The sequence below is a fragment of the Netta rufina genome, assembly GCF_964035555.1.
Source record: "Netta rufina genome assembly, chromosome: 14".
Classification (NCBI taxonomy): Eukaryota; Metazoa; Chordata; class Aves; order Anseriformes; family Anatidae; genus Netta; species Netta rufina.
In genome coordinates, this window is record NC_140137.1 from 12,154,860 (window position 1) to 12,179,546 (window position 24,687).

At 43.2% G+C, this 24,687-nt stretch overlaps 1 protein-coding gene across 1 annotated transcript in view; it reads left to right on the top strand.

Moving 5' to 3' along the window:
- Positions 1–16,899, top strand: part of RNF145 (ring finger protein 145) — a 44,374-nt gene extending 27,475 nt beyond the window's left edge. The window contains exons 5-11 of the mRNA XM_084295063.1: positions 1,668–1,903; positions 5,335–5,510; positions 9,332–9,472; positions 10,889–11,071; positions 12,923–13,070; positions 13,739–14,095; positions 15,248–16,899. Coding sequence (XP_084151189.1) covers positions 1,668–1,903; positions 5,335–5,510; positions 9,332–9,472; positions 10,889–11,071; positions 12,923–13,070; positions 13,739–14,095; positions 15,248–15,691 — 1,685 coding nt within the window. The 3' untranslated portion in view covers positions 15,692–16,899. The remainder of the gene's footprint in view (positions 1–1,667; positions 1,904–5,334; positions 5,511–9,331; positions 9,473–10,888; positions 11,072–12,922; positions 13,071–13,738; positions 14,096–15,247) is intronic.
- Positions 16,900–24,687: the final 7,788 nt, after the last annotated feature.

Consider the following 24,687-nt stretch of genomic DNA (forward strand, 5'->3'; position numbering starts at 1 on the left):
ATTTCAGATGACGACACTTACTAAATCCTGAAGAACGTATCAGAAGCTGGTGTTGGTATCCCTTTGTGTGTGAAGCTGGGTTGCCTTAGTTACCATGAGATGCAGAAATCCTCGCAGGCCGACTGTGCCAGGCCCCAAACATTACGGCACAGCAGCGTGCTGGTGGTGTCTTAACTGGGGTTGTAGCAACCTGCGTGTGGGCAGAGAGCAACGGAGCAGAGAAGGTGCTTCAGAGCTGGAGTCTGTTGAACGATGAGTAGAGTAACTTTCTCAGAGGCTCGTGATCCAAAATACTGGCAGTATATCTTGCTGAAAGCAAGCGTGCTTGTTCCGAAAAGACTCAAGGTAATTCAAAACTACACCTAGCAAATTAAGGGTAGGATTTAAACTTGAAAGAGGACAGTGTGAAGGAGGAAGACCTTTGGATGTTTAAGTGGTAGAGTGTAGAGGTTTGCTTTCAGTTTGGCTCCAGTTATTTCGAAAGCAGAAGGCCTTTCCTGGGTGGGGAAGCTGGGCAGATTGAGAGAAACACTGGTTCTACTATTTCTCCTCTCCCAACTTCCCTCCCCAGGGCATCCAGAAGGGCTTACAAGGTCCATAAGGTTATGTGAGCACATGGAGTTAGCTGAGGCCTGGAGATGTTCTGGCCTTGGCTTTGTTGTGCTGTGCTTTGCTAAGGCTGGCTCCTGCTTCCACCAAGAGCTGTGAAACACACAGATTAGTGGGGGGGCTCCAAAGCAGCCCATAAGCACTTGGGGTTGGTACCATGTAGGGTGGCTTCCAGATGTTCACCACCTGTGAGTTCACAAGGTTCTGCTTTTAAATTCTTTCACTGCAAAATGACGAGTGAGATTTGTTCTTACCCAGACAATGTAAATTTGGCTCCAGTCTGCTTCCTCTGAGATACAGGGTACAAGTTCCAGCGACTGTAATGGGAGCAGTTATACAGGAGGGGTCTGCTCTAGAAATATCATCCTCCAAAACTCTGTGTGTGTGAGAAAGACATTCTTCTGCCCCCACCAACTGTTAAAGAGAATTTAGTTGTTGATTATCTGTCACTTGCAAGCTTCAGTGATAATTTTGAGCAACTGCCCCAGGGCATTATGAAATTATTGAAGTCTCAGCTGCTGACCTGGCTGTCTCCTGTTAGCGTTCTTGGCCTGTAATTCCTCTTGACAGTATAAATATTGTTGTTCCAAAAGCCATTTGGGACCTCTGATTACTTTTTTGCATAGATCAGAATGAAACAGTCATATAGCTGGGCTTCAGAAAAGCCTCTGCTGTGCACAAAGATACTGGTGGGATTTAGGTAGGGCTGGGATGTTATGGAAAAAAAAAAAAGAGGGGTGACTTGTCAAGTCATCATCCCCTGCATGATTTATTCCTGGGACTTGGTATTAATCTGGATATGTTTCTGCGTGTTTTGGGCTAACATCTCACTAATCTGTGTAGTGAAGGCATACACTTTGCATAGTTTGAAAATTGTAAGTTTTATGACCCAGCAGAAGACACAGAGGAGCCCGGTTTCATAACAGATATGTCCTAGTTAGAGCTGTCATAATATGCTGGATGTTGATAACTGTGTTAGGGAAAAATAACGAATTAAAATACGTTTTTCCTGAAGGGGATAATCAGCTTGATTATAAAAGACTCTGTCTCGTTTTCAGGTCAGCTGGTGGTATGTACGCTCTGCTCCTGCGTCATGAAAACAAAACAGATCTGGCTCTTCTCCGCTCACATGCTCCCTCTGCTGGCACGGCTCTGCCTCGTCCCGTTGGAAACCATCGTCGTCATCAACAAATTTGCCATGATTTTCACTGGTTTGGAAGTTCTCTACTTTCTGGCATCAAATCTTCTGGTGCCCTATAACTTGGCAAAGTCTGCATACAGAGAGCTTGTCCAGGTAACATAGAACAATTTTATTGTCCTTGGCCTGAATGTTTCTGCAGGAAAGTAGTAATAAAATAAGTAGTTTGACTATTTCCTGTGCATACATTTTTGTGTGTTAACTCATGTTTTCTTAGAAAAACAAATGGGTTCCTATCCATAGCATCCACTTTCCTTAATTTATGTTAGCTTACAATTTGTATGGGTGAGCAGTTCAGGCATTCCGCATAAGTCATTATGCTGAATTATGCTCCTGGCTAGCTGAGCCTGTCCACTTTGCTTGGATTTCATTTAGTCCCTGAAATCCAGGCTAAGAGACAGGATTGTGGTAGAATGGAATTTATCTAGTGCCTCATTAAATGAGCAAGGTACTACCCGTGCGTTAATTACATTAGCTGTTCATTTTAAGAAATACGTTTTGTATAAAAAGCATTTGTAATTGTAATGTTAAATTGGGAGTAACAGTGAAGCTGATCTTGACTGTGGCTGGGGCTGTGATGTGAAAGGTTGAAAGGTCTGTAGTATTTGGTTTAGAACAGCAGCATTGCTAGGATCTTGGAGTTACCGGAAACAGAGAAAACTGATCTGACACACATCCATTTTGTTAACACTTTGACATCTAATGTATATTTGTTTGAAAAGACTCTTTGTTAGAGAAACATCATGCCTCATGTACACGTATGTTATTTTTATACAGATAATGTCTTCTTCCATGTCTTCTTCTCAGTATAAAAGACTGATGCGTACTGGATTTTGACCGACCCGCTAGTTCTCCTCTCACCAGCTGCTGATTTTTTTTTCAGACCAAGTCTTTGGTTTTCTGACTTGCTTCTTCATTCCAGAAGCAGCCTGAAAACTAACTTGCTAAGCTCTTTCAAAGCCCTCTTTAAAGCTCTTCGTTGCTGTCATATCTGTCATATACAAACAAAAACTTGGCAGCAGTATGTGTCTGGAGTGCCAAGGCCTCAGCCTGTCATGTTGATCATTATTGTGTAGTTATTTATTTTGCGTGTAATTGGTCTTTGGAGCAAGATTATCCTTCTGTGCTTGTACAGCACCTAACATGGTCTGATCTTGCCCATAACCAGCTTGTAGATTTGCTGATAAGAACAAATTCAGGAGCTGACTGGCAAGGCTTCAATATCCATGTTTTTCAAGGAGAATATAAAAATAATGCTTACCATTTCCTTTAAAAGAGAGAGCACTCGCTAATGTGGCGTAAAATAGATGCTCCTCCTCTTCTATAGAGTTTGAAGGCTCACAACAGGGTAAAACCAACACTTCAATTTTCCATTTGCATGGACACACACAGTTTGGCTTCTTGAAGTCAAATTAAAATATGATGTGGATTTGAGTCATGTATGTGTTTTCTATTAGACACTTTAGAACACTTAGTTGCAAATGCATTTTGGGAGAGAATGGTTTCTCTTTTTCTTGGGGTCAGAATTGTATTCTAAGTACTGTTCCTATACAAGCTTTCTCATCTCTAGGATCACTTGTCTCTGATTTTATTTTCCTTTTTTTTCCTCCTCTTCTGGTATTTCAAATCTTGCTGGGCACTCTTACATGATTGTAATCGTGAGGAAGAAATATTCCTTGTGCATGGCCTTTGGATGCTGATAATACTCTTTCTCCCAGTTGTTTATGCAGAAGGCATACATTTTTTTCTTCTCTGTAAATACATAGAAAATGACAGGCTTTTTAAAATGCCACTGGATTTATAATAGACTGATTAGTCGTATGATGCTTTTTGAGTGCGTATTGTAGAGAGTGTATTGGAATGAAAAGTTGTGTACAAGTGTTTTTCGTTATGCATTGGTGAAATGGGATAACAAACGTTTTGTTTTAAAAGAGCTTGTTGCTCTTCGCTTATGGTCTTGAAACACAGCTGAAAAAAAATGTTGGCTCTGTGTGTGTTTGTATAACTGACTGCAGGGGATTACAAATGAAGCTAAGTGTGTTTATTCCAAAGAAAGAGATTGTCTTGTTTTGTCTTGAATGTTCTCCTCTGTGATCCCACTGCTGTAACTTTGCATGGTGGTTAGTCTTCAGTGATATGTAGGTGAGTTCACTACCATTGCAGGCTGGAACTGATTGCTGTTTTGATATCAGTGGCAAAACATACTGAATATCAGGATGTTAAGCACCAGGAGTGTTTCTTGAATGGAGCACCACGGGGGAGATGGCCCTAACAGGTGGGCCAAAGCAGCCTTTTGCATGCGTGTGTATTTCAAACTGTAGCTGACGGTACAATTTAAAAGCAGGTCTAGAAGCTTGGCTGCCTACTTGCAGAAGATGCCAGAAATACCTCATGGTTATGAACCTACATTATGAGCATAGCTGACCTGTCTCTGATGTGATGGAGTGCTGTGCCAGGAGCTGCGTGGGATTGCTTGGATTGGTCCCAGGCCAAGGGAGAGGCCGAGGGAGTCTCCTGAGGGCAAACACAGTTCCTTGACAAGTCTGCGCAAAGCTAAAAGCGGGAGCCTGGCACTGTATCCCTGCCAGCAGCATACTGCTTGTCCATCAGCCACAGCAGATGATGCAGCAGGTCCCATGAACGTTCATATCCCTCATGCTGGTCATCAAAGACTAAGTAGACAACTCTTTAACGTTCTGTTGAAATACAGATTTGTTTCATGCATTTGCTAGCTATTGCAAATTTTACATTGTTGTGGGAAGGAGATGATAAAAAATAGTAGCTGAGTGATTTCCTTTTGACATTTTATATTAAGTCCAGCTATATGAAGCTCCAGCTTCTTGAAAATCACTGCATTGTAGCATAGTCTTTGCAATAAAAAAAATGTAATTGAGCTTCAAAGTCTTTTGAAATAGCTTTTAACTGTGAACTTCAAAACCCGTGGTTGATTGGGAGCAGTCAGGAGTTTGGTACGTGTTCATTCTGAGGCACTTAACACTAAATACCTCAGACGTTTTACGTTTTCCTTTAAAACAGATCAGCAAGGCAGATTTTCTATGCTGAAGTGGTGTGGCTCGTTTCATTATCTATCATGTGTGGTGAGTTGGCAGTAGCTATAGAGAAGACAACATTGCCGTGACTTGAGCTGTGCAAAAGGTCTGAGCAGGTTTTACATGGACTGGAGGCATGCATCCTTGTTCCTCTTGCTGTGAGAGGGCTGCAGTCAGCAGCTCTGAGCCAGTAATTCACAGGAAGGGACATTCAGCTGTTCTGGTCATTCAGTGCACAGTCAGGTACTTCTTACTTCAAGTAAAACAGCTGATCAGATGGTAGCATGTCACTGCTGAGTCCGGGCTTTCCCTTTGTCTGACTGTAGTTTGGGTGTACCGCCTGTTCTCCTTTGGGATGGCTGATGCCGTGTGAATTACCCCTACCTTTGTTGTGGTTTATTGGTGAACATCCTTTTGTTATCAAATCACGGATGACATGAACTAATAACAAACTGCGTTTTTGTTTGTCTTTTCCAGGTGGTGGAAGTATATGGTCTCCTGGCTCTGGGAATGTCTTTGTGGAACCAGCTGGTGGTCCCAGTTCTGTTCATGGTGTTTTGGCTCGTCTTGTTCGCTCTTCAGATCTATTCCTATTTCAGTACACGGGACCAGCCTGCCTCAAGAGAGAGGCTCCTCTTCCTCTTCTTGACAAGGTAACTTACTAGTCTGCAAATAGTTGTTTTTACGTTTTGACTGTGTTCTGAAATGTGTGCTCTTTTAGAGACTAAATAGGCAGATCAGCTTGTATTGAATTTGGGTGCCAGGCAAATACCTGTCCTTATCTCAGCAGCCATGTGTGCAAACCCTGTTAAGCTTCAGAGGCACAGATTCCATTCAGGCAGCATTAGTTCAACTGTGGGGAGTTCCCAAAGAAAGCAAAACATTTCTTTGATGAGGGAATAGCTGTAATTAGAGCTTTGGTCCAGAAGTTTGTTTTCAGTATACAAATCGTTTTTAAGTCTGAGATACCTCAGCTGAAGTTATTTAGTTCAATACCTTATTTGTGATTATGTAATTTTCTGAGCCCTGCATGTCTTGCTTCTTCATTCTGTTGTGGGACGTGTTCTCGAGTTCATCCAGTCAGCTGAAGTAACCAACTCCTAAAGTAACTTCTGAGCCCAGTGGTTAATCTGGCAGAGGTATAAATCTCTTAAAAATACAATTTCCTAAAAGCCTTGTAAAAACTGGCTATGGGGAGAGAAGCCTGTGTTTGTGCTGTCACTGAAAGAAGGCAGCATTTGAGGGATTCTGGCTGGGCTGTACGTGCCTGTGCTGACTCCTGTCTAACCAGAGATTACCGCATACAAAAGGGAGGGTGCATGTAGGGCAGAGAGGAACTGGGTATATTGCAGGAGAAGGTGGATGAGGCAAATTACATTGTGTAATACTGGGATGGGGAGAAAAAGGATGGTGTCTGAACACGCAGGTAACAGGACATGTCCTTTAGAGTCCATACATCATTAGTTCTGCTGTTTGGGTAGCAACTTGCTTGAGTCACTTACTCATCACTACATTTTTCCAATCAGGCTTTCCAGCTGCTTAATTTTTGCCTGCCTTTGTGCATGCATATGTGGTGTCATAGTGTTAAGCTCTCAAAATTCATTGTCATTAAGGAGAAAAGCCAGAGATCTTACTGTGTGTACTATTAAAATTGCTTACATTGTCATACTGCATTATGTAGAAGCACCAACTGTGTTATCTGATTGTCAGCTGAACTAATGGTGTCTGAAGTTTGTTCCTCTTGTTCATCTCTGCTGCAATTTAAATTTTGCTGCAACAGAGTACTGCGTTTAGCAGTTAGCAGAGGTGAGGCAAGCTATCCTTTTCCTAGTAGCTAAGTTTATTCCTGTGCCAAAATCGTTAGACTAATCTTATTTATGGCAAAACAAGAAGCTTGCCTTGCAGACTTGTATTAGCTTGTTCCATGAGTGAATAAGTGCAAGTTGATCTCTGAAGTTCTTTCTGTAATTGCAAAAGCACGGAAAAACTGTGAAAATGGTCTTTGTGTTTGTCACAGTAGGAAAAAAGTCACCTTAAAAACATGAACTCAAGTAGTACCACTGACAGCCTCTCCCTCCTCAGGAGGGAGCTGAAGTACCAGGTCATGACAGTTCATGAAAATTCCCAGTTCAACCACAACAGCAACCGTAGTGCTGGCTGCTCACCAAAATGGAAAAGATGTGCTCTTCCATGAAAGTGAGCGACTTCTGCACCTGTGTCCTTTGAGTGTACTTATGACTTAAAATAGTGTAGCTGGAATTCAGGTGAGAGCAGTTGGAGCGTGCTTTATAGCAGTGTCGGATTTTGACAAGAACACCGGAGTGGCTGCACTGAATCAGCCCAAATACTGATCTAGCCCTGGATCCAGTTTCCAGCAGTGGTCACAAGGAGTGCCTGGAAAGACAACCACCCGTAACTTGACAAATGGGACACTTTCTAGTACTCTTCCAATCCTGCATCCGGTTTCAGAAGTAAAACTGCGTTAGCTGAGTGTGGTTAATAACTGCTCAGTAATCCTCAAAAGACTTCTCTTCCATCAGTTGTTGCTGTCTGCCTGTGAACCCACATGTGCTTGTGTTGTTTAAAAGATCCTACACAAGTAGTTTCACAGCTCAGCTTGGTTTGTATAATGAAAACAACACTTTGGTTGTTTGAATCCATATGGTCTCATTCAGTGCACCCCAATTCTTGTATTGGGGAAAGAAAAGAGCGAACAGTTCTTACCTTTTCTGTAAAATAGGGAGAGGCAACAGGTCTGTTCTTCATGGACTGGAGGGCTCTTGCTAGCTGACTTGCTGTTTAAAAACTGTTCTGTATATTTATTGTCCTTACTGTTCCTCTCAAAATCTCTTCCTCAAGTACATAACTGCTGTGATTTTTGAGATGTGTTGAAGTGTTCAGCTCTTCAGGACAATTTGTAAACTTGTGTTGGAGACGTAAACATAACACTCAGAGCTCTTCAGGAGTCTCTTGGAGCTCTTAGGCTCGCTCCTCTGGGACCCTTGCGTGGCAGATCATAGGGAACTAAGTTTAAGAAGAATCCTATAATAACTGGCAAGGAAAGAAAGGTTGGACATCAGTTGGAAGGCCAAGATAACTTATTTTGAATTAGAGTTCCTCAAAGATTCTACAGAAATAGCTTATTTAAATAATTTTTTTTTTTTTTTTTTTGCTACCTTGACTGGCAGGAACATTTGAAAGCTTTATCAGCCCTGCTCAGGTTAGTAAATAGGCTGAATTTGAAGGTTTACTGGAAACACTGCCAATAGTACATATACATAAACACTTCAGAATTTAGTTGTGAATTGCTTTCAAAGGAGTTTTCCTGTTCAGGTAGTCATTAGAAGAGAGAAAGTAAATACCTCTTGGTTGTGTTTTGTTTATTTTTGAAGGATATGCTTCCTCAAAATGCTTGTCATTTCAGACTGCTAGGCTGGTGCACTCTTAGTTGGTTAATTGGCGTGACACATTTTTGAACATCATTTCTCTCACAAACGACTGTCCTGTTAGACAAGCTAAGATTCTTTTTTTTAAATGAATGGAGGTGCCAATGTATTAGGTTGGATTATGTATCTGAGGATTTCCAGGTGTGTAATCCCTGGCTGACAGCTCGTTCTTTACTGAGTGTTGGCACACGTGTTACCTTGTGCAGTCCTCCCCTTGTGCTGGCAGCCTTGTTCCTCAGGTGCCCGAGGCATCTGAGGCTTAGGCTGCTCCGAATAACACGGTGCCAGGATCAGCACAAGAGCAGTCCTAGGGTAAGGGAGCTGTAGTATCTCAGCTGTTCTCAGCATCATCAAATGTACTCTGAAGTCTCAGTCTTTTTGATTCTTTACAGCTGTAGAAAGAGAAAGGAAAAACCCAGCTGAGGGAGAACATTCTTCATTGTCTTGCTGCTTCTGACTCAGCTTTTTGAAAGACAGGTGTTGCCTACCTCAACTTGATGGGAATGCTACCAAAAAAAAATCCAGCCTTCTAGCAGTATTTATCAGTTTGACATTTGTTTTCACTATTGCAGGTCTGCGTGGAAAGTGCCTTAGTGGATCCATCTGCTTTAACTCTGTGGTTCTGGTAGCTGGCTGAAATTTCAGCAAATAATCTAAGCATGTTCTGGCTGGCAATTGGGCTGAGAAAACTGTATGCAGGCAGGACAGTGCCACCGTGTGGCACAGCAGCGGAGAAGGACAGGAGGGAACGGGGAAGACCACACTGTGTGCCCATAGCTCCAGCCTGAAAGGCATTACTAGCTGTGGAGTTGAACTGTAGATTTGTCTTGAAAATAAGTGTTAAAACAAAAAGAAAACAATCAATAACAACACTAAGAGGAGGGTTCCATGGTGGTGTAGAGGTTAAGCCAGTGTAATTGTGCTTTAAAACCAGCTTGCATCATTAACAGAACAAGGGAAGAGTTCCTCACATTGCTTTTGATTAATGGTTCTTTTCTTTTTGCCTCTTTCCCTCTTTCTCCTCCCAGTATTGCAGAATGCTGTAGCACTCCATACTCGTTGCTGGGCTTGGTCTTCACAGTCTCCTTCGTTGCTCTGGGAGTTCTGACTCTCTGCAAGTTTTACTTGCAGGGTTACCGAGCATTCATGAATGACCCTGCAATGAACAGGTAAGTGCCTCGCTGTGTCTAGGGTCAAAAAAAAAAAAAGCAGACAAAAAGTATTTATACAGAAATGATACTGCTTGTATATATTCCTTAAAAAAATATAAATAAAAACCTTATGAACTCTTGGGTATCTTTAAAAGGCTTTTCGTTTGCCAGTCTATGTGTGCATTGGAAGGATAAGAGGTAAAAAGCAGCTTGTCACATATTTCTTGGGAGATAGTTAATTTTTGTAAGAAGTTCAGGGGTGTTATTTGGGATTTAAAATTACAGAGTTTAACGAAGGTACTGAGGACGATCAATATGAGTCACTGGAAAATTGTCACTTGCTTGGATAATATAAACACTTCACATTCATATTTCCTCATTTACCCTGTAGTCATGTGTGAAACATGACTAATCGTAGAGTCTTATAACACAACATTGTATGGATCACCTTTAAGTAACTATGAGAAATAACTGGAATATATGAGCTGATTCTTTCCTAATGCTTGTCTCAACTTTTCTAATATGAGGTTGGAATCTTGTGTGTTTTTTAGTTATTCCAGCCATTACCCAGGGCCAAAGTTCAGACCATATGCAAAAGAGTGTTTTACATTTTGGATTCCAAAATGTGGAAGTGAGAATGGGTATAAACCTGGCTTGCTTAAGAGTAGCCTACATAAAAGGTTCCTCTGGGGAAGTGCGTGGTTCCAGGTGGTCTGTACTATGGTCGCTTCGAGTAGAGGTGCTGAAATGCGCTGTCTGGAGGCATGAAATGCAGTCTGGTTTTTCCTAACCAAAAAGAAGTGAAACAGACAGCTGTGTTTGGAGAAATTCAGTGTTTCCTCCTGTGTTCAACACAGGCACAGAGAGAATAAACTGGAAAACGAACAAACTGCTGATTTTCCTAAAGCTTGGGGGTTGGTGGGGACATGAGTTGAGGATGTTTCCCCAGGACCAAAGGGCAGACAGGAGCGTGGTGATGGGGAAACGTAACAGGTGGAGAGGGGCTTCATGGTGATCTAGGAATGAGGCTGGCTGTACCCAGCTGTAGACCTAGCAGTGCTGCTTGTGTAGGGCTTGTGCAGGCAGCTCTGAGGCTGGCAGTTCCTCCTCTGAGACCGCCTCTGGGCCAATGAAGTGCTGGGGGAACTCTGTCAAGGAGTGGTGTGTGCTGGGCTGGGTGTAACCTACATGCTGCTGGATCAGGAGCAAGATTCTGGAATCTGCTAGTTCCTAATCCCCATCACTTCAGTGTTTCTGATAACATTCCTGTCTGGTTAAGGCTTGAATGGTTATGTCAATAAAAGTCAAACCAGTGGCAGTGCAGGGTTATGGAAGAAACAGCTTATTTCCTGGCAATTCCTAGATATATTTTTGAACTAACAGTGACATGCAGAAAAATGCATTTCTTTTTCTCTTCTCTTTGTTGATCTGCAGGGGAATGACTGAAGGAGTCACACTCCTGATCCTGGCTGTGCAAACGGGTTTGATTGAGCTCCAAGTTGTGCATCGGGCATTCCTGCTCAGTATTATTCTTTTCATTGTGGTGGCATCCATCCTTCAGTCTATGCTGGAAATTGCTGATCCCATTGTCTTGGCACTGGGAGCCTCAAGAGACAAGTAAGAGACTGGTTTCCTAAACTGAAAGTTATTCAATGCCGTTTTAGGAAGTGGTAAACTGGTAATTAACGGCCTGATTTGGATTTTAGTAGCTTGTAAAGCTATTGCATCTTATCTTTGCAGGTCTCTAGTCAATTCTCTAGTTTTTCCTCTTACCATCCTGCTCCCTCTAGTGCATACAGCAGTGCTTTTCAGCATGTTGTATGCTGCCAAATGAGGATGATTCAGGTCACCTGCTCTTGCTCAGGAGTGTGTCCATCCAGCCTGTGCAAGGCCATGCTGATCTGCAGCTGCTGGCTGCCCACTCTCGAGTACTGCGCTGTGTGGTGGTTACTCCCCCTGTGGGTCTCAGTTAAGCAAATCCAGGACTCCAGTGCCTGTGCTTGCTCCTGCCACACTCTGTTGCGTGGATTTGCAGAATCTGCAGGTTTTGCTTAACCTCTTCTGCAGTTGGGTAGGATTCCCCCTCATGCAGTAGTCTTGGACAGCTATTGAAGGTGGGATCTATCTAGGGGTGACCTTAGATATTGGAAAACCCATTTTTTCTGACACTGTGATCCCAAAATGATAGTTTGCTGGCAAGAAATAAGAGGTAGAAGGCTTTGCATTAGTGTACCAGATGTTTTGATCATGTGGGATTGTTGTTAAGTTTAATTTGTGTTTCAAAGAGCTTTATTAGTATCTGGTTTTCTTGTATTAATCTGTTTGTTTGCATCTTTGTTAATTGCTTGTGTTTTTTCCCCTTTTTGTAGCCTGTAAGTGAGAAAATAAAAGGAGGCAGAGAGTTTGTTTGGCTTAGAGGCTACTTGTACCCAGCATCCTGCAGCAATGTTAACTTTAAATATACTAACAGAGGGAAGAGGAGTAGACCCAGGATATGACCATCTGCCCAGCTTAAACAAGCAGCCTGTGATGACAGCAATTTTTAACTCTCTTCTGCCAAATTTTTCAGGCAGTTCTAAATTAACTAGAATCAGGATAAATTCCACTTCAGCTCTCCCATTCTCCCTCGCCCACAGACAGAATTGCAGACCTTACAGTAGCATTCTGATGTTTCTTCAGATTGTATTAAATCACTCAGTTTCTGCTATTGTCCCCCCCAGTTCTTTCACTTTCTCTGTACCTCATTGCCAGAGAGAAATGAAGTTAAAATACAAACTGAAGAACATACAAGAGTAGTGTAGTAATTGTTGGAGATGCTCTGAAAGCTTTTGCACAGGGGTGAGTGTGAGAGATTGATGGCGTGTTTAGGTTGGGAGGGAGATCAGGAGGAAGTAAGTGATAGAGGAACAGAGGAAGAAGTGGCAGAGATAAATGTTCAAGTCCCACTAGATTCTTTTCTTGTGATCTCCAAATTGGGGAATATACTTCTAAAGGCAGGAGGGCTAAGTCTGGCAATGAAAGGAAATACCTTTGCCTCGTGTTGGCGAAAAGATGTAGAATCATTGTAATAAATTTATAATCTGGGAGAACCCCATTTATATAGGAAAGTGAATAAACAAATAAATACATTATTTAATAGTTTTCTTCAGGTTAACGGACTTTCATTTGAGAAATCCAGCATCTTAGGTACTTAATTTGTCTAATTATAACAATTACTGTAGCTGATTTTTGCCCATAATCTTTGTGTTGAAAACAGCAAAGGTCAGATGTGAGGGGACTTTTTCAGAGTATGTATATTTTAGACATGCGTGCTGGGGATGAGTTTGTGCCCAAGTAAAACAGAAACTCCTTTCAAGAAGTTAAAGCCTCGAGCAAAGATCTAACATGCTTACATCCAGCAGTGAACCGCTGCTTATTCTGACACTCACATCTGACTTAAAAACTAAAAACCTGTTGTGTTGTTTGCAGGAGTCTGTGGAAGCACTTCCGAGCAGTCAGCCTCTGTTTGTTTTTACTTGTGTTCCCCGCGTACATGGCCTACATGATTTGTCAGTTTTTCCACATGGATTTCTGGCTGTTGATCATTATCTCCAGCAGTATTCTAACCTCTCTTCAGGTAAGAACATTAGCCCTGTAGTGACTGTGAATCCCTGCTTTAACTGTGATCTGTTTCTTGAGAGGGGGGGAATACATGATCAGAATAGAACAAGGATGACAGAAGGGCAGAAGTATAAGATATGATGTAAAATTTCGTTCTTTATCTTGTATCTGTGGCTAAGGAGCTCTTAAGGGTGGGCTGAGAGCATAGGTGAATGGAAGTTTATTTCAAATTGTAAAGCTAGGAGACTTTTGAGGGCTTAAGTATCACAGTAAAGAAAAAGTCTAGCTATGGTTATTTGGAAGTAACTTGATGCTCAAACCATTGTAGTGTAAATACAGGAAATGTTCTGCACTATGAGTATTTGTTATAACTTTTTTTTATAATTAATTTCTAACGCCCTCCCCTCGTGATGCTTAGCACTTTCATTTAATCAACTTAACTACATTTTCAACTCAGGAAAGTACTTGGAAGAGGAAGCACTTTCAAAAAAGCTCAAATGCTTTGTTATAAGAAGTGACTTTTATTTGTCTTGAGATTCAGCAACAGTTTTGCTGCTTTGGGGCTTGCCTGCCTCTGTCTGATTTAGAAGCATGATATGTACAGAGCTTGATGGACAATGCTGAACACCTTAAGCTCCAATTCAGAACTGCATGTTAAGCTAATGGCCTTGTGTTGTGTTACAGGTGCTTGGGACGCTCTTCATTTATGTTTTGTTTATGGTGGAAGAGTTCAGAAAAGAACCAGTAGAAAATATGGATGATGTGATTTATTACGTAAATGGCACTTACCGGCTGCTGGAATTCCTTGTCGCTCTCTGTGTGGTGGCATACGGCGTCTCAGAAACTGTCTTTGGCGAATGGACTGTGATGGGTTCTGTGATCATCTTCATTCACTCCTATTACAACGTGTGGTTGCGGGCCCAGCTGGGGTGGAAAAGTTTCCTTCTTCGCAGAGATGCAGTGAATAAGATCAAATCGCTGCCCATTGCCACAAAAGAGCAGCTGGAGCAACACAATGATATCTGTGCCATCTGCTACCAGGTAGGAATAGAAATGTCAAAAGATTGACTTGAATTTAAATAGCTCCGGACTGTCTGTCAAGCTCAATCTACATCTAGTAAAATAAGTTACTTGAATTATGTTTAATGAGTAACGTTTGTGCTTAATAAGGTACTTGAATTATCCGGTTTTCTGCTTTATGTAAATTGATTTAGAATGCTGGCATTGGGATTTGTTTTATGTATAAAAACTATTTGGGTATGTTCGATCTTTCGTTTTTCTCTCCAGTTATGTGCAACAAACTGCCCTTGACTTTCTTTGAAACTTTTTGTGTTCAGGTTGAGCTGGTATCAGTAGCAATAGCATGGGTGCCCTTTCTTCATTAGTGGATGATTCTGAAAGACAATGTGTACTCAGTAGCTGATTTCTTATTCATCCTTAGAAGCAGCTCAGTCTCCACAGGCACTGCTACTTCCACTTCATGTACAATCTCAGTTTTATAACAGAAACCTAATTACCGAAAGGTTAAGGGTCTGTCTAACATAAGACAGCAGAAGGACCTTAGAAATTAATGCTGAAAGTAATATCTTTATCACACCTCCAGCTTCAAAGTCTCTTTCTCTTGGATAGAAATTGTAGTTATGTATGACAAAGAAAGAACCACCCTAGGATTAATAGGGTACAATTGGATTGACTCCAAACTTGATGCAAATTCTTTGAGGAGTAAAACTGCTATTGCCACAATGCATGGCAGTGTTTAAAACACCAGACAGGTAATATAGGTGTCTCATCACAGAGAAAGTTATTTAATTTCTTACTTGTTTGGTACATGTTATACCTGCAAGCGTGCTGTTTTTGACTTGCACAATTTTCCTAAGCCAACTAATCCTGCAACACTCATCCTACAAAACCTTTTTGTTTAAGTGTAGTAATATCTTGTAAACAAGGCTTTAGCCTAATTTCTAATCCCTGTAGTATAAACAGCCAGTCCTGGCCTGTACTTTGTGTGTGTGTGTACTTGAATTTGGAGGCTTGTAAGTATGAAGGAAGAAACATTCCTCCTACTTGCCTGTGGACTGCTTCCATCAGCTCTGTGGCTACTGCTCCCATTAGGTGAGGCAAGGCAGATACAGGGTGAGAGGAGAGAAATGGGACTGCAAATAATATGTTCTGTCTTCTTTGTGTGTCTTTCAGGACATGAAAACTGCTGTAATCACACCATGTAGCCATTTTTTTCATGCGGGCTGTCTTAAGAAATGGCTGTATGTGCAAGAAACCTGCCCTCTGTGCCACTGCCAACTCAAGAGCCCTTCGCAGCTACCAGGACTGGGACCGGAGCCAGTTCAACAGCCAAATCCTGGTGCAGAGCAAAATACCAGACCTGGAGATGCAGCTGAGCCCCCCGGTGTTGAACATGACAGTGGGCCAAACACAGACGACAACCCTAGCCAGAGCAGTGGACAGGTTGCTGATGGACAGGACAGCCTGGAGGCCTCTGCTGAGACTGAGGGGTCCCGGGGCATGGACAGGGGCACAAGCCCGTGCGAGGCCAGCCAGGGAGCAGCCTGTGCTGCAGAACTAATGGCAGCCCCAGAGGGGTGCCCCGCTCGAGACCCGAGGGTTAGCATCCAGCTCTAAGGTGACAGAGGACGACGCGGGAACAAACACATTTCAGAGATTCAAGTTTGACTCAGAAGAAAACCTGTCCTTCCGCATCTGTGAAAGAAGTTTAGCTATTAATGCTGGTCAAAATGTAATATCCCATGCTGATTTCCGTGGGCTGCTTGGTAGCGGTAATTCCAGTGAGATGTAGTAAAAAATGACTCCAGAAGCTCTCTGAACTGTGGGCATAGGAAGGATGTCTGGAAATAGATTGAAGTGGAAGAGTGTTTTCAAGACGTAGGGGAGGGATGAGAAGAACGGGAGGTCTGTGAGAGGTTGTAGACAGATGGACAAAACGCTGGCTTTTGTTTTGGCCAGGAGGAGGGCATCGAATACAGCCATGTCCCAGGGTACCAGAGAGGTGTTAAATGCAGTGACTTGCCAGTCACTGACCGAGGTGCAGCTTTGGTTTCTGACAATTTTTTATGGCACGTAAGCAAAAAATCAAAGATATAACATCAGTGATTGTACTAGAAGATGGAAGCACTCTTAATACGTTACGTGTATGCTTTGGGTGTTCTTGGTGGGGCAATTGCATTTGAATTCATGTAATCTATAGTGACTCTTGACTTTTATGACGGAGTCTTCAATATTTTGATGTATATGAAACTTTTGCTAATAATGGCACAGTCTGGGCTGCATGAAGTAAACTAAAGCTCTAATGAACACTTTGGCCTCTGCCACCATGTGCAGGAGGAAAGTGGGATGAGTTTTAGGGCACAGAGAGAAGCCTTGCAGTACTGTGCTGTGCAATGTTTAATTCTTGCAGCTGAATTAAAACAGTATTAAACTCTGGCGATATTTGCACTTTGGGAATGAGTACATTTATTGTGTATGATCAGACTCCGCAAATGCCACTTTTAAAGCTGTTAATAGGTTTGCACCTTTTTTCTTTGACAAGGACATGTCCATACCTAAATTTTTACATTCATCATGGCTTCAAGTAGAACTAGGGACTAGGGTGGGGAAATAGGTGGGAGTAGGGGGGCAGGCAATTTTTTTATGTGAATTTTGATATGAAGAGAAATTAGTCACTTATTTATACGATAGGCTTGACTCAAGTGTTTTTCAAAGTCGGTATTCCTAATGTGAAATGTGATACTATTTTATTTTTAGTAGTAACTTTGGATGTAGACTGACAGACATAGCTGAATGTCTTAATAAATTACATTTGAAGATTTTTACACCTGGTTATGTGATTCTTGTTCTGAAATTCCGAGAATTAAGAATGTGTTGAGAGGCTCTTATGCAATAATAGCACTCAACTCCCCTTGGACCTTTCAGTGCACTCTCTCTCTCTCTCCCCCCCCTATTTCCATTCCATTGCTGTGTGTTGCGGTGGCACCGTCTGGTCTTTAAAGCCTGTCCTTGCCACCAGATCTTGGGCAGCTGAGAACAGCAGAAGAATGCTAAGGCATGTTTGCTCCTGCAAGCCATGCAGGCTGCCTGCTGTGACTGAGCCCCACACAAAACCCAACAGGGAGGAGTATCAGTTGCTTTATACTGTGATTCTGTATCTCAGTCTTGTTTCCCTGCACGTTTAGAAATTTAGGTTTGCCACGTGCTTCAGTGGCCATTGCAAAGCTGCTGTTAAAAGCTGGGAGCGTTGGCAAGGAAAAATTGTGAGAAAATTCTATTTGAACTCTTTTCACTGCTGCAGTGGTCTGTGTCTTGCTCCTCCACACCTGCTTTTCCCTGAAATCGAATCTCTCTCAAAAAGATGTTCTGTATGCATTCAAGCTTTTAACTTACATAATTTAGACTGTTTTCAGTTCAAGCCACGTTCTTAATTAAAAGCCTGTGGAGGCAGGAAGTGGTTATTTTGGGGCAGCACTGTTACAGGGTGCTGTTCAGTGCTGTGAAACAAAGACTTTCCCTTAGTTCACAGTTTGTTCTTGAAGGATATTCTGGTAACCCTTTTCTGCTGTCCCCTGGGTGCTGAAAGATGACAGTGATGCGAAATTTTTCCTTTGTGTAAGGTCACCTCTCTTCCATGGTAGGGAGCAAGTGGTACCACAAGCGATTGGGAAGAGGAGGTGAGAAGAGCTGGACTTGGTCAGCCTTGTGAAATTAAACCTGGGGAGGCTGTGGCTGCTATACAAATACCTCCGGGTAAATGCAAGGAAGGGAGGAGGGGAACTTGTTCTTGCTTACAATATTCTCACAAGAGCAGCAGGGCAGAAGGGAATCACAGGCATCATCAGCTCCAGTTCACTGCTGCTGTCCCAAAGTGTGTGTCATGTCATCACTTCCATGAGTATAGGAGATGTTTAAAAATAACAAGAAAAAAAGTTTGCCTTCACTGCTTACGCTGAGAAGCTGTTTCTCAGCCTGACTGATCTCCTGGCAATGAACCTTTTAATTTCTCCAATAAATTATTCATTGCTAATTGGTAATGCAAAAGCTAGAGGAAAGAACTATGGATTCTCACCAACATCAGTAAGAGGTAAGTGTGCCTAGGGAGTGCTCATTAAGAAGCAGCAGGCCTGCAGTACATTCAACAAATGCACTGTGCCAGGAACGCAGGTCGGAGCCACGGATGTGGCACTGGAAAGGAGCCTGAAGAGCTAGGAAGGTGTGTGCTGTCTTTTAGGAGAAATGATGCTGCACGATTCCCACTGGAGCGGACCAAAACCAATTATTCTCTGGAGAAGGCGCTCAAAGATGTGGGAGTTCAGGCAATCTCAGAGTTTCTGCATCCTGGTAAGAGGGGCATGACGAGATGAAAGCATCTCAGAGGCATTTTTTTTTTTTCTTTTTACTGTAACAACTGTTATTTGTGAGAGGGAGAGGAAGGGAAGGGGAGGATGCTGCTAGCTTGAAAAGTACATTGGAAAAGAAAGGACTCCTGAAAGATGAATTAAGCTGGAGTATCTGGGATGTAATCTTTAGTGATTGAGCCTGGCGCAGCTGGTCAAAGGAGTTTTAAACTGAGTTTTAAACTGAAGAACATGTGGATACATGGGCTTTTAACAGTCTAGGGAGGCTGTTGAAAACATGAGGAATTGTGAGTGAATGACATGAGTAGCAATGGGAAACCACTGACAAGTGGAAGAGCATTCAAGGGTGCAAGGACGGTGCTTGATTTGGTTGAGCTGTGGGCAGTGAAGCAACCAAGAATACTCATGAAAGATGCCTGGTTTAACTTCCAGGCATAACGTGATGGAGAGACGGCACGGGTCAAAGAAAACATTCAGAGATAACCACAGATGAGACCTCACTTCTTCAGGTAGTCATTGAACCTATGGTACTTACGGAACCGATGGTACCACTTCAAACTTACCTTTGTTAGATACCAACACCGTTACAAAGAGTTGGCTGCAGAGAGCAAGCTGAGGGGGAGTGTGTGCAGTACTGCAGGGTGGAGGCGACTGGTTGGTGACATCAGCTGAGCTACAAAGTTTAAGGAGGGCTCAATTTTCACTTTTCTCTCTCTCTCTCTCTTTTTTTTTTTTTTTTTTTTTTTTTTTTTTTTAAATCTTTCCCCAACTCAGAAACTGCTCTGGACCAAACCAGGTGCACGGCTAGCTCTAGGAATAACTTAGAAAGGAATGTGCAAGGAATGAGGGTAGGTAGGAAAGAAACGCTGATAAGCCAGGTGAGCTGCGTCCTGTGGGCTGGGAAGTGCAGGGATGATGTGAAAACGGCCAAAACTTGAGCTGAGCTGGATCTTGCAGAAGAAATAAACCGTGCAGCTTGAAAAAACAGGAGAAAAAGGGGGAAAGCTGCGATGGGGGAGCAGGGAGGTAAGGAATGAAACGTTCCCTCTGCCATGATGTTGTAGAGCACCTGGGCAAAGACTCCTGGTGTCTGGGGTTCATCTGGGGCAGAGCTTCCTCCTGGACACCGCTTGCTTTGACTTGATTTTCTTCTGTCTGCAGCTGTGCATGAGTAAATGCAAATTCGGGGGTATAACCGTAGGCTGAGGCTTGAAATTGTCTTCGTGTAGACTTCCTCCTGATGGTGGTGTGATTGACGAACATTTAGACTCCAGAAGATGCTTCCAGCTAGGTGATATAATGGGAGCAGGTGGGAATTTCATGGCTGGGTGGTTTTTGTTGGAGATGGGAGCATGGATCGCATGGTGCGATAGTATGTGCCTAGTCAACCTCACGGAGCATCCTAGTGCCACTGATTTATGGAGTCTATTGCTCTGGGCTCAGGGAAATGTATTTACACAAGGTGAGGTGACTCCGTGAGAAGAGCAAAGGAGTCTGTGGCTAGGAATTTTCACTGAGAGCCTTGGTTTGGATGGCAGAGCTCCCAGCTCCCTGGGCTATTGGTTATTTTGCAGCCGAAGAATGTTTCCTTCCTTGTTCCTTCATTTTATGCCCAGGCAGACAGTTCTTGAAATGCAGAAGGTTTTCCAGCATGGGAAAAGGTCTTTATTCCAAGTAACCTTTACTGATTCATTTTATTTTCAGTTTCTAAGTTACCTTAACCCTTTTCTTAAAATAGACCAGAGTTTGGGCTTAAACTACCTGAATGCTTGAAAACAAACTTGTAACATTTTACAAGTTTGGGAAAAAAACTGTAAAGTTAAGGAGTTTGAAATCATTTGGTTCAAAATTCAAATTATCTGTAGCGAATAAGATAGAAAAGCCAAGAAAGTTGTGGCTAAAATAAAAATGCTTGGGCAGGACAACCGGCTGCTCAAAGCACCTTATACATGTATTTGGGGGAAGGGGGCTGTGTTGAGAATGAAAGTGACCAAATTAGAAGGAAACTGATGGTGCTGGACCTTGTGTGGGTCAGGAGAGCAACCCATGGGAAGCATGCCTGGCACGAAGCAGGCGGTCCATGGGCACACAGTGCAGTGTGCCAGTCAGCGCCGTGGGAGTCCTCCAAAGGGAATGGTCTCTGGGCCATTGCTTCAATCATGTTAAACACCATGGCTCCCTTACTACTCCCCCCTTCCCAAGGTATCATTTTTTTTTTTCTGACAATGCCTAGTTTTTCACCTGACTATGGCTATTTTACTGATTAGCATCCTTCTAGAGCCCAGGGGGAAAGGTGTGGGGACTTCTCTCCTGCATGCAGCTCGGTGCTGCAGCTGATGCTGATGCAGAGACTCTGTCCAGCCAATCTGTGTGTGTTTTCATAAAGGAAATTGTCATTTAGTTAATAAACAATTTGCTCAATGTATTTTGTGGCTCTGAGGTATTCTCGAAAAATGCACCAGCTAGCTTTTAGAGAAACAGGTAACCTGCAAAAGTTGGAGGTCTCTACAACTTGGAGTAAGCGTCCTATACAATGCTGAAGTGCGTGTCTGCACACACAAACCTAAGGATGACTGTCTTGACTAAATAGGCAAGCTGTAAAAGGAAACAATTTGCATGCATAAGCAACCAACCCAAATTAAAACAAATAAAAAATCTTAGCGTTGCGAGCAGTTAGGCACCATATTTTCCCAGTGGTTGCCATTTCCTGGAGGCTTATAACCCAAGTCCTTAAGTAAATCTGTTTTAGCTGAGAGGGTTTCAGCTACCAACAGCCAAAGACCAGAAGATCTGCAAAATTTTGCAGCAACAGATGTGAAAAGCCCAGGACTGGGAAGCAGATAAATGACTTAATTCAGAGGAATTTAAAATGTAAAACTGGCTTAATTGGATAAAAATAATCAACGGAATAGGTATCTGCTATTTATAAATGACATGATATACAGTTCCTTAATTGACCATAGTCTGAGTTTTCTTTAAATTGATTGTTTGCTGCTAGCTTGGGGAAAAAATGCCAGCTGGAATGCGGAGGGATTAAGTTTTATTTATTTTCCTTGCTAAGAGCCATATTGTGCAATTGAAAAGGAAACGTCCTTGAAAGATGGGTTCCTCTGTAAACTGCTTCAGCCCTTGTTTGTTTTCAGATGGAAATTAATTTCTCAAAGGCCCTCCGTGTTAGAAAGTGCGTGTTGAGAGGTAAAGAGAAATAATGAATTGTGGCCTGCTAAGATACAACTTGTCCTCAAGATAAAATCTTTGTGTGCATGTGTCCGCGTGTCGGGCACAGCCGATCGGATCATCTTGCTAAAAAAAAGAGGCTGGAAATGACCTTTATTTGCACAGGTGGCGAGAAGCAACCAGTGGGGGAAACCCAGACCAAACTGTTGAACAGTGCTGGAGTTGTTCGCTAGGCATCGGGCTTTGATTCCTGGAGTACAGCCGAAGATGTGACCATATGTGTGAGCTCCCTGGTGCAGGTGGCTCATGGGGCATTCTGCTCTGGACGTGTTCCTGATTTTCTTCCAAAGATTTGGAGCTGGAGAGAACAATTAAAGGCAGCTGCTGGGTCACTTTTCCCCTTGGTATGGATGAAGAAAATAAGCTGGGCTCTGAGAACTACCTGGCTGTGATGGCAGGTGTTGGGTCTGGGGCGTGCCGCAGTCATTGCCCCAGGATTGTTCTTGACAAGAAATACAGGTGCTACTCTTTTGGGGTTTTATTAATCATGCGTTGATGGGCCCTGAATTGTTCCCCCTGGTTTCAGGCACAAGTGGGCTCTGTATCTATCTGAAGGTGGCCCTGGCTGCTTGGCATCTGCAGCAGTCTTGTGCTCCTCTGCCGGTGCTGCTCTTGGTCAGGATGGCACTGAACTTTTCCCTGGACAGAAACCAGCACCAAACCTGTGCTTTGCTGCTCCTGAAGTTCCAGCCCTTTAACACATGTCCCAAAGATGCATAAGCATCTGGATGAAATTATGCCCCATGCTTAGACTTCGCCCCTCAGGGTCCTGTGCAACAGCGCTGACTCCGAACTTCCCAAAAGCACGGGGATGGCTGCAAAACCTCGTCCCAAAGGGCTGAGCTTCCCCCTTTTCAGCTACAGATACAGCCAGGTTGGGCAGGACAGCGGTGGGAGGATAGAAAAAAGGGCTATAAAACAGTGGGAGAAGCGGGGAGGTGCAGAGGCAGGCAGGGGGCACAGCGGGGCTGCAGCTACAGGCAGGGAACACCATGGAGGGGAAGAGAAATAACAGGAATAAAATCCTCTGTGTTTCAATTCAGCAGCTCAACAGCAAGTAAAACTCTGTTCCAGCACGTTCCCCACGATGCTGATGCTCCGTTAACAGTTCACGTCCATGAAGTTTGCTGCAAAAAACGGGATTTACATTTAGCAGGGATGGGAGATCTGCTCTGACACTGGTATTTTTCTTTCAGCTTGAAAGATTTTTTTCCTTAAAAGCCAGACAGCAAAGGGAAGTCTGTTCTCAGTGACAAAGCAATTAGAGGCCATGAAGCAATTTCTTTCTTTGGACCTTCCCCCAGATAAAGACTTATGTGATAGAAATAATTTGATTGGGGTCAGGATTTCTCCTGAATATAACCCAGGGGTGTTTTGAGAATTGCTGGGATTCTGCTGAAATCCCACTGGGTGCCAATCAACACTGTCCAGCTTCAATTATAGCTTCAGATAGTTCTTCCTCTTCCCTTTGCACAGGGCTTAAAGCTGAGATATGCAAACACAGGCATTGTCAAATACTCCAATGGGAGACTGCTCTGCAGCCCCTTGCATACAATATCTTTTTGCCGCCTTGCATAAATATTTTAATTGCTAATTTGCTGGTGTCATTTAACACAGATTTGGCATTTATCATTTGAATTTAAACTTGCTAAAATTGTCAATTTTCTTGGCTACCTGTGTTAATAATTTAAAGGGAAAGCTCATTATTAAATTATCATGGGTAATTATTTTGTAACTAGTGTGGAAATTGTCATTTCTGCAGTCTTCAAAGATCCTAGAAGAAGCACGTGTAGATTAATACGGATCAAATCCCAGAAAGTGGAAAGGTGCACAGACACTGAGAGTTTTGTGGGGGAAAAAAAAAGTTATGTAACTGGGAAAATATTAAAATTTAAATTATAATTAAAATGTAGTTATACTTGCAACCCAAGGGCCTGGCAGACTGAGGAAGCAATGCTGTGTAGTTGGAGGATCAGGGCAGCATTTTGATTTTCTTTTACTCTGGGCTTTGATTCATTCTGAGGCTGTGGCTGAGAAAGTGGTGGGCTGTGATTTGGGTGAGTGCACTTTGCAGAGCTGGACAAAATATTCCCTGTTGTGCAGCAGAAGTGGTGTATGCAATAAGATATGTTCTGCGTGTGTGCTGCCTGCTCCTGGTGTAGGGATGCTGCGAGGCTGACCCTCAGCACAGCAGGACCAGCACGCTTTGTCCAGCACTTCCCTGGTGTATATGAGACTCCTCAAATAATGAAAGAAGTTGTTTTTCTTTTTAATTTTCCACCTGTAAAGTATTTAGGTCAAAACCAAAACCAACCAAACAAAGATGAGCCCACTACTTACAAACACCAAGGTCCGAACCCCTGGCGCAGAGCAAAGCACCGGCTTCCCCATTTTCAGGCGGTGCCCCCGGATGACTGCACGGTGCCCGAGGTGAGCAGTAGCACTCACGGAGCAGGATCAGGACTGTTGGCAGCAGGCCACGCTATTCCTGGATGACGCCAAAACTTTTGGATCTGCCTTTGCAGGCAGGATGCCAGGTGGTGCTCAGTGCTCCAGCCTCTGGCTGAGTCCCAGTCCCTCAGGATTTCCAGTGGCCGTGCTGCTGACTTCAGTGAGTGAGTGCTGAGCTCTACGGGGCAGAAAAAGCCTTGCTCCTGTCCTGCAGAAGGTGTGGAGATTTTTCACGTTTTTTTTTTCATTCCTTTAACTGCTGCTGATCACCCTGCAGCCATCGGGTGCTGGCACAGGTATGGTTCCCCCTGTGCCCTAGCCCAGCAGCTGCCTCTGTCTCTTATGCAGAAGCACTGTGCAGAAGTGTGTTGTGTTCTGGTGCTGACATGCTTGCCATAGACCTAATTCCCCCCAGAAGGGTGCTTTTTGTTGCAATGCCGAAGTAAGGGATGCCAGCACGCCCCCCCCCAGCCTCCCCCAATTTCTCAGCACCCTGCCGCGGGCTCTGCAGCTTGTGGCAAAAGCGCGGTGAACGACGAGGTAAAATCAAACCCCCTCCCTGCT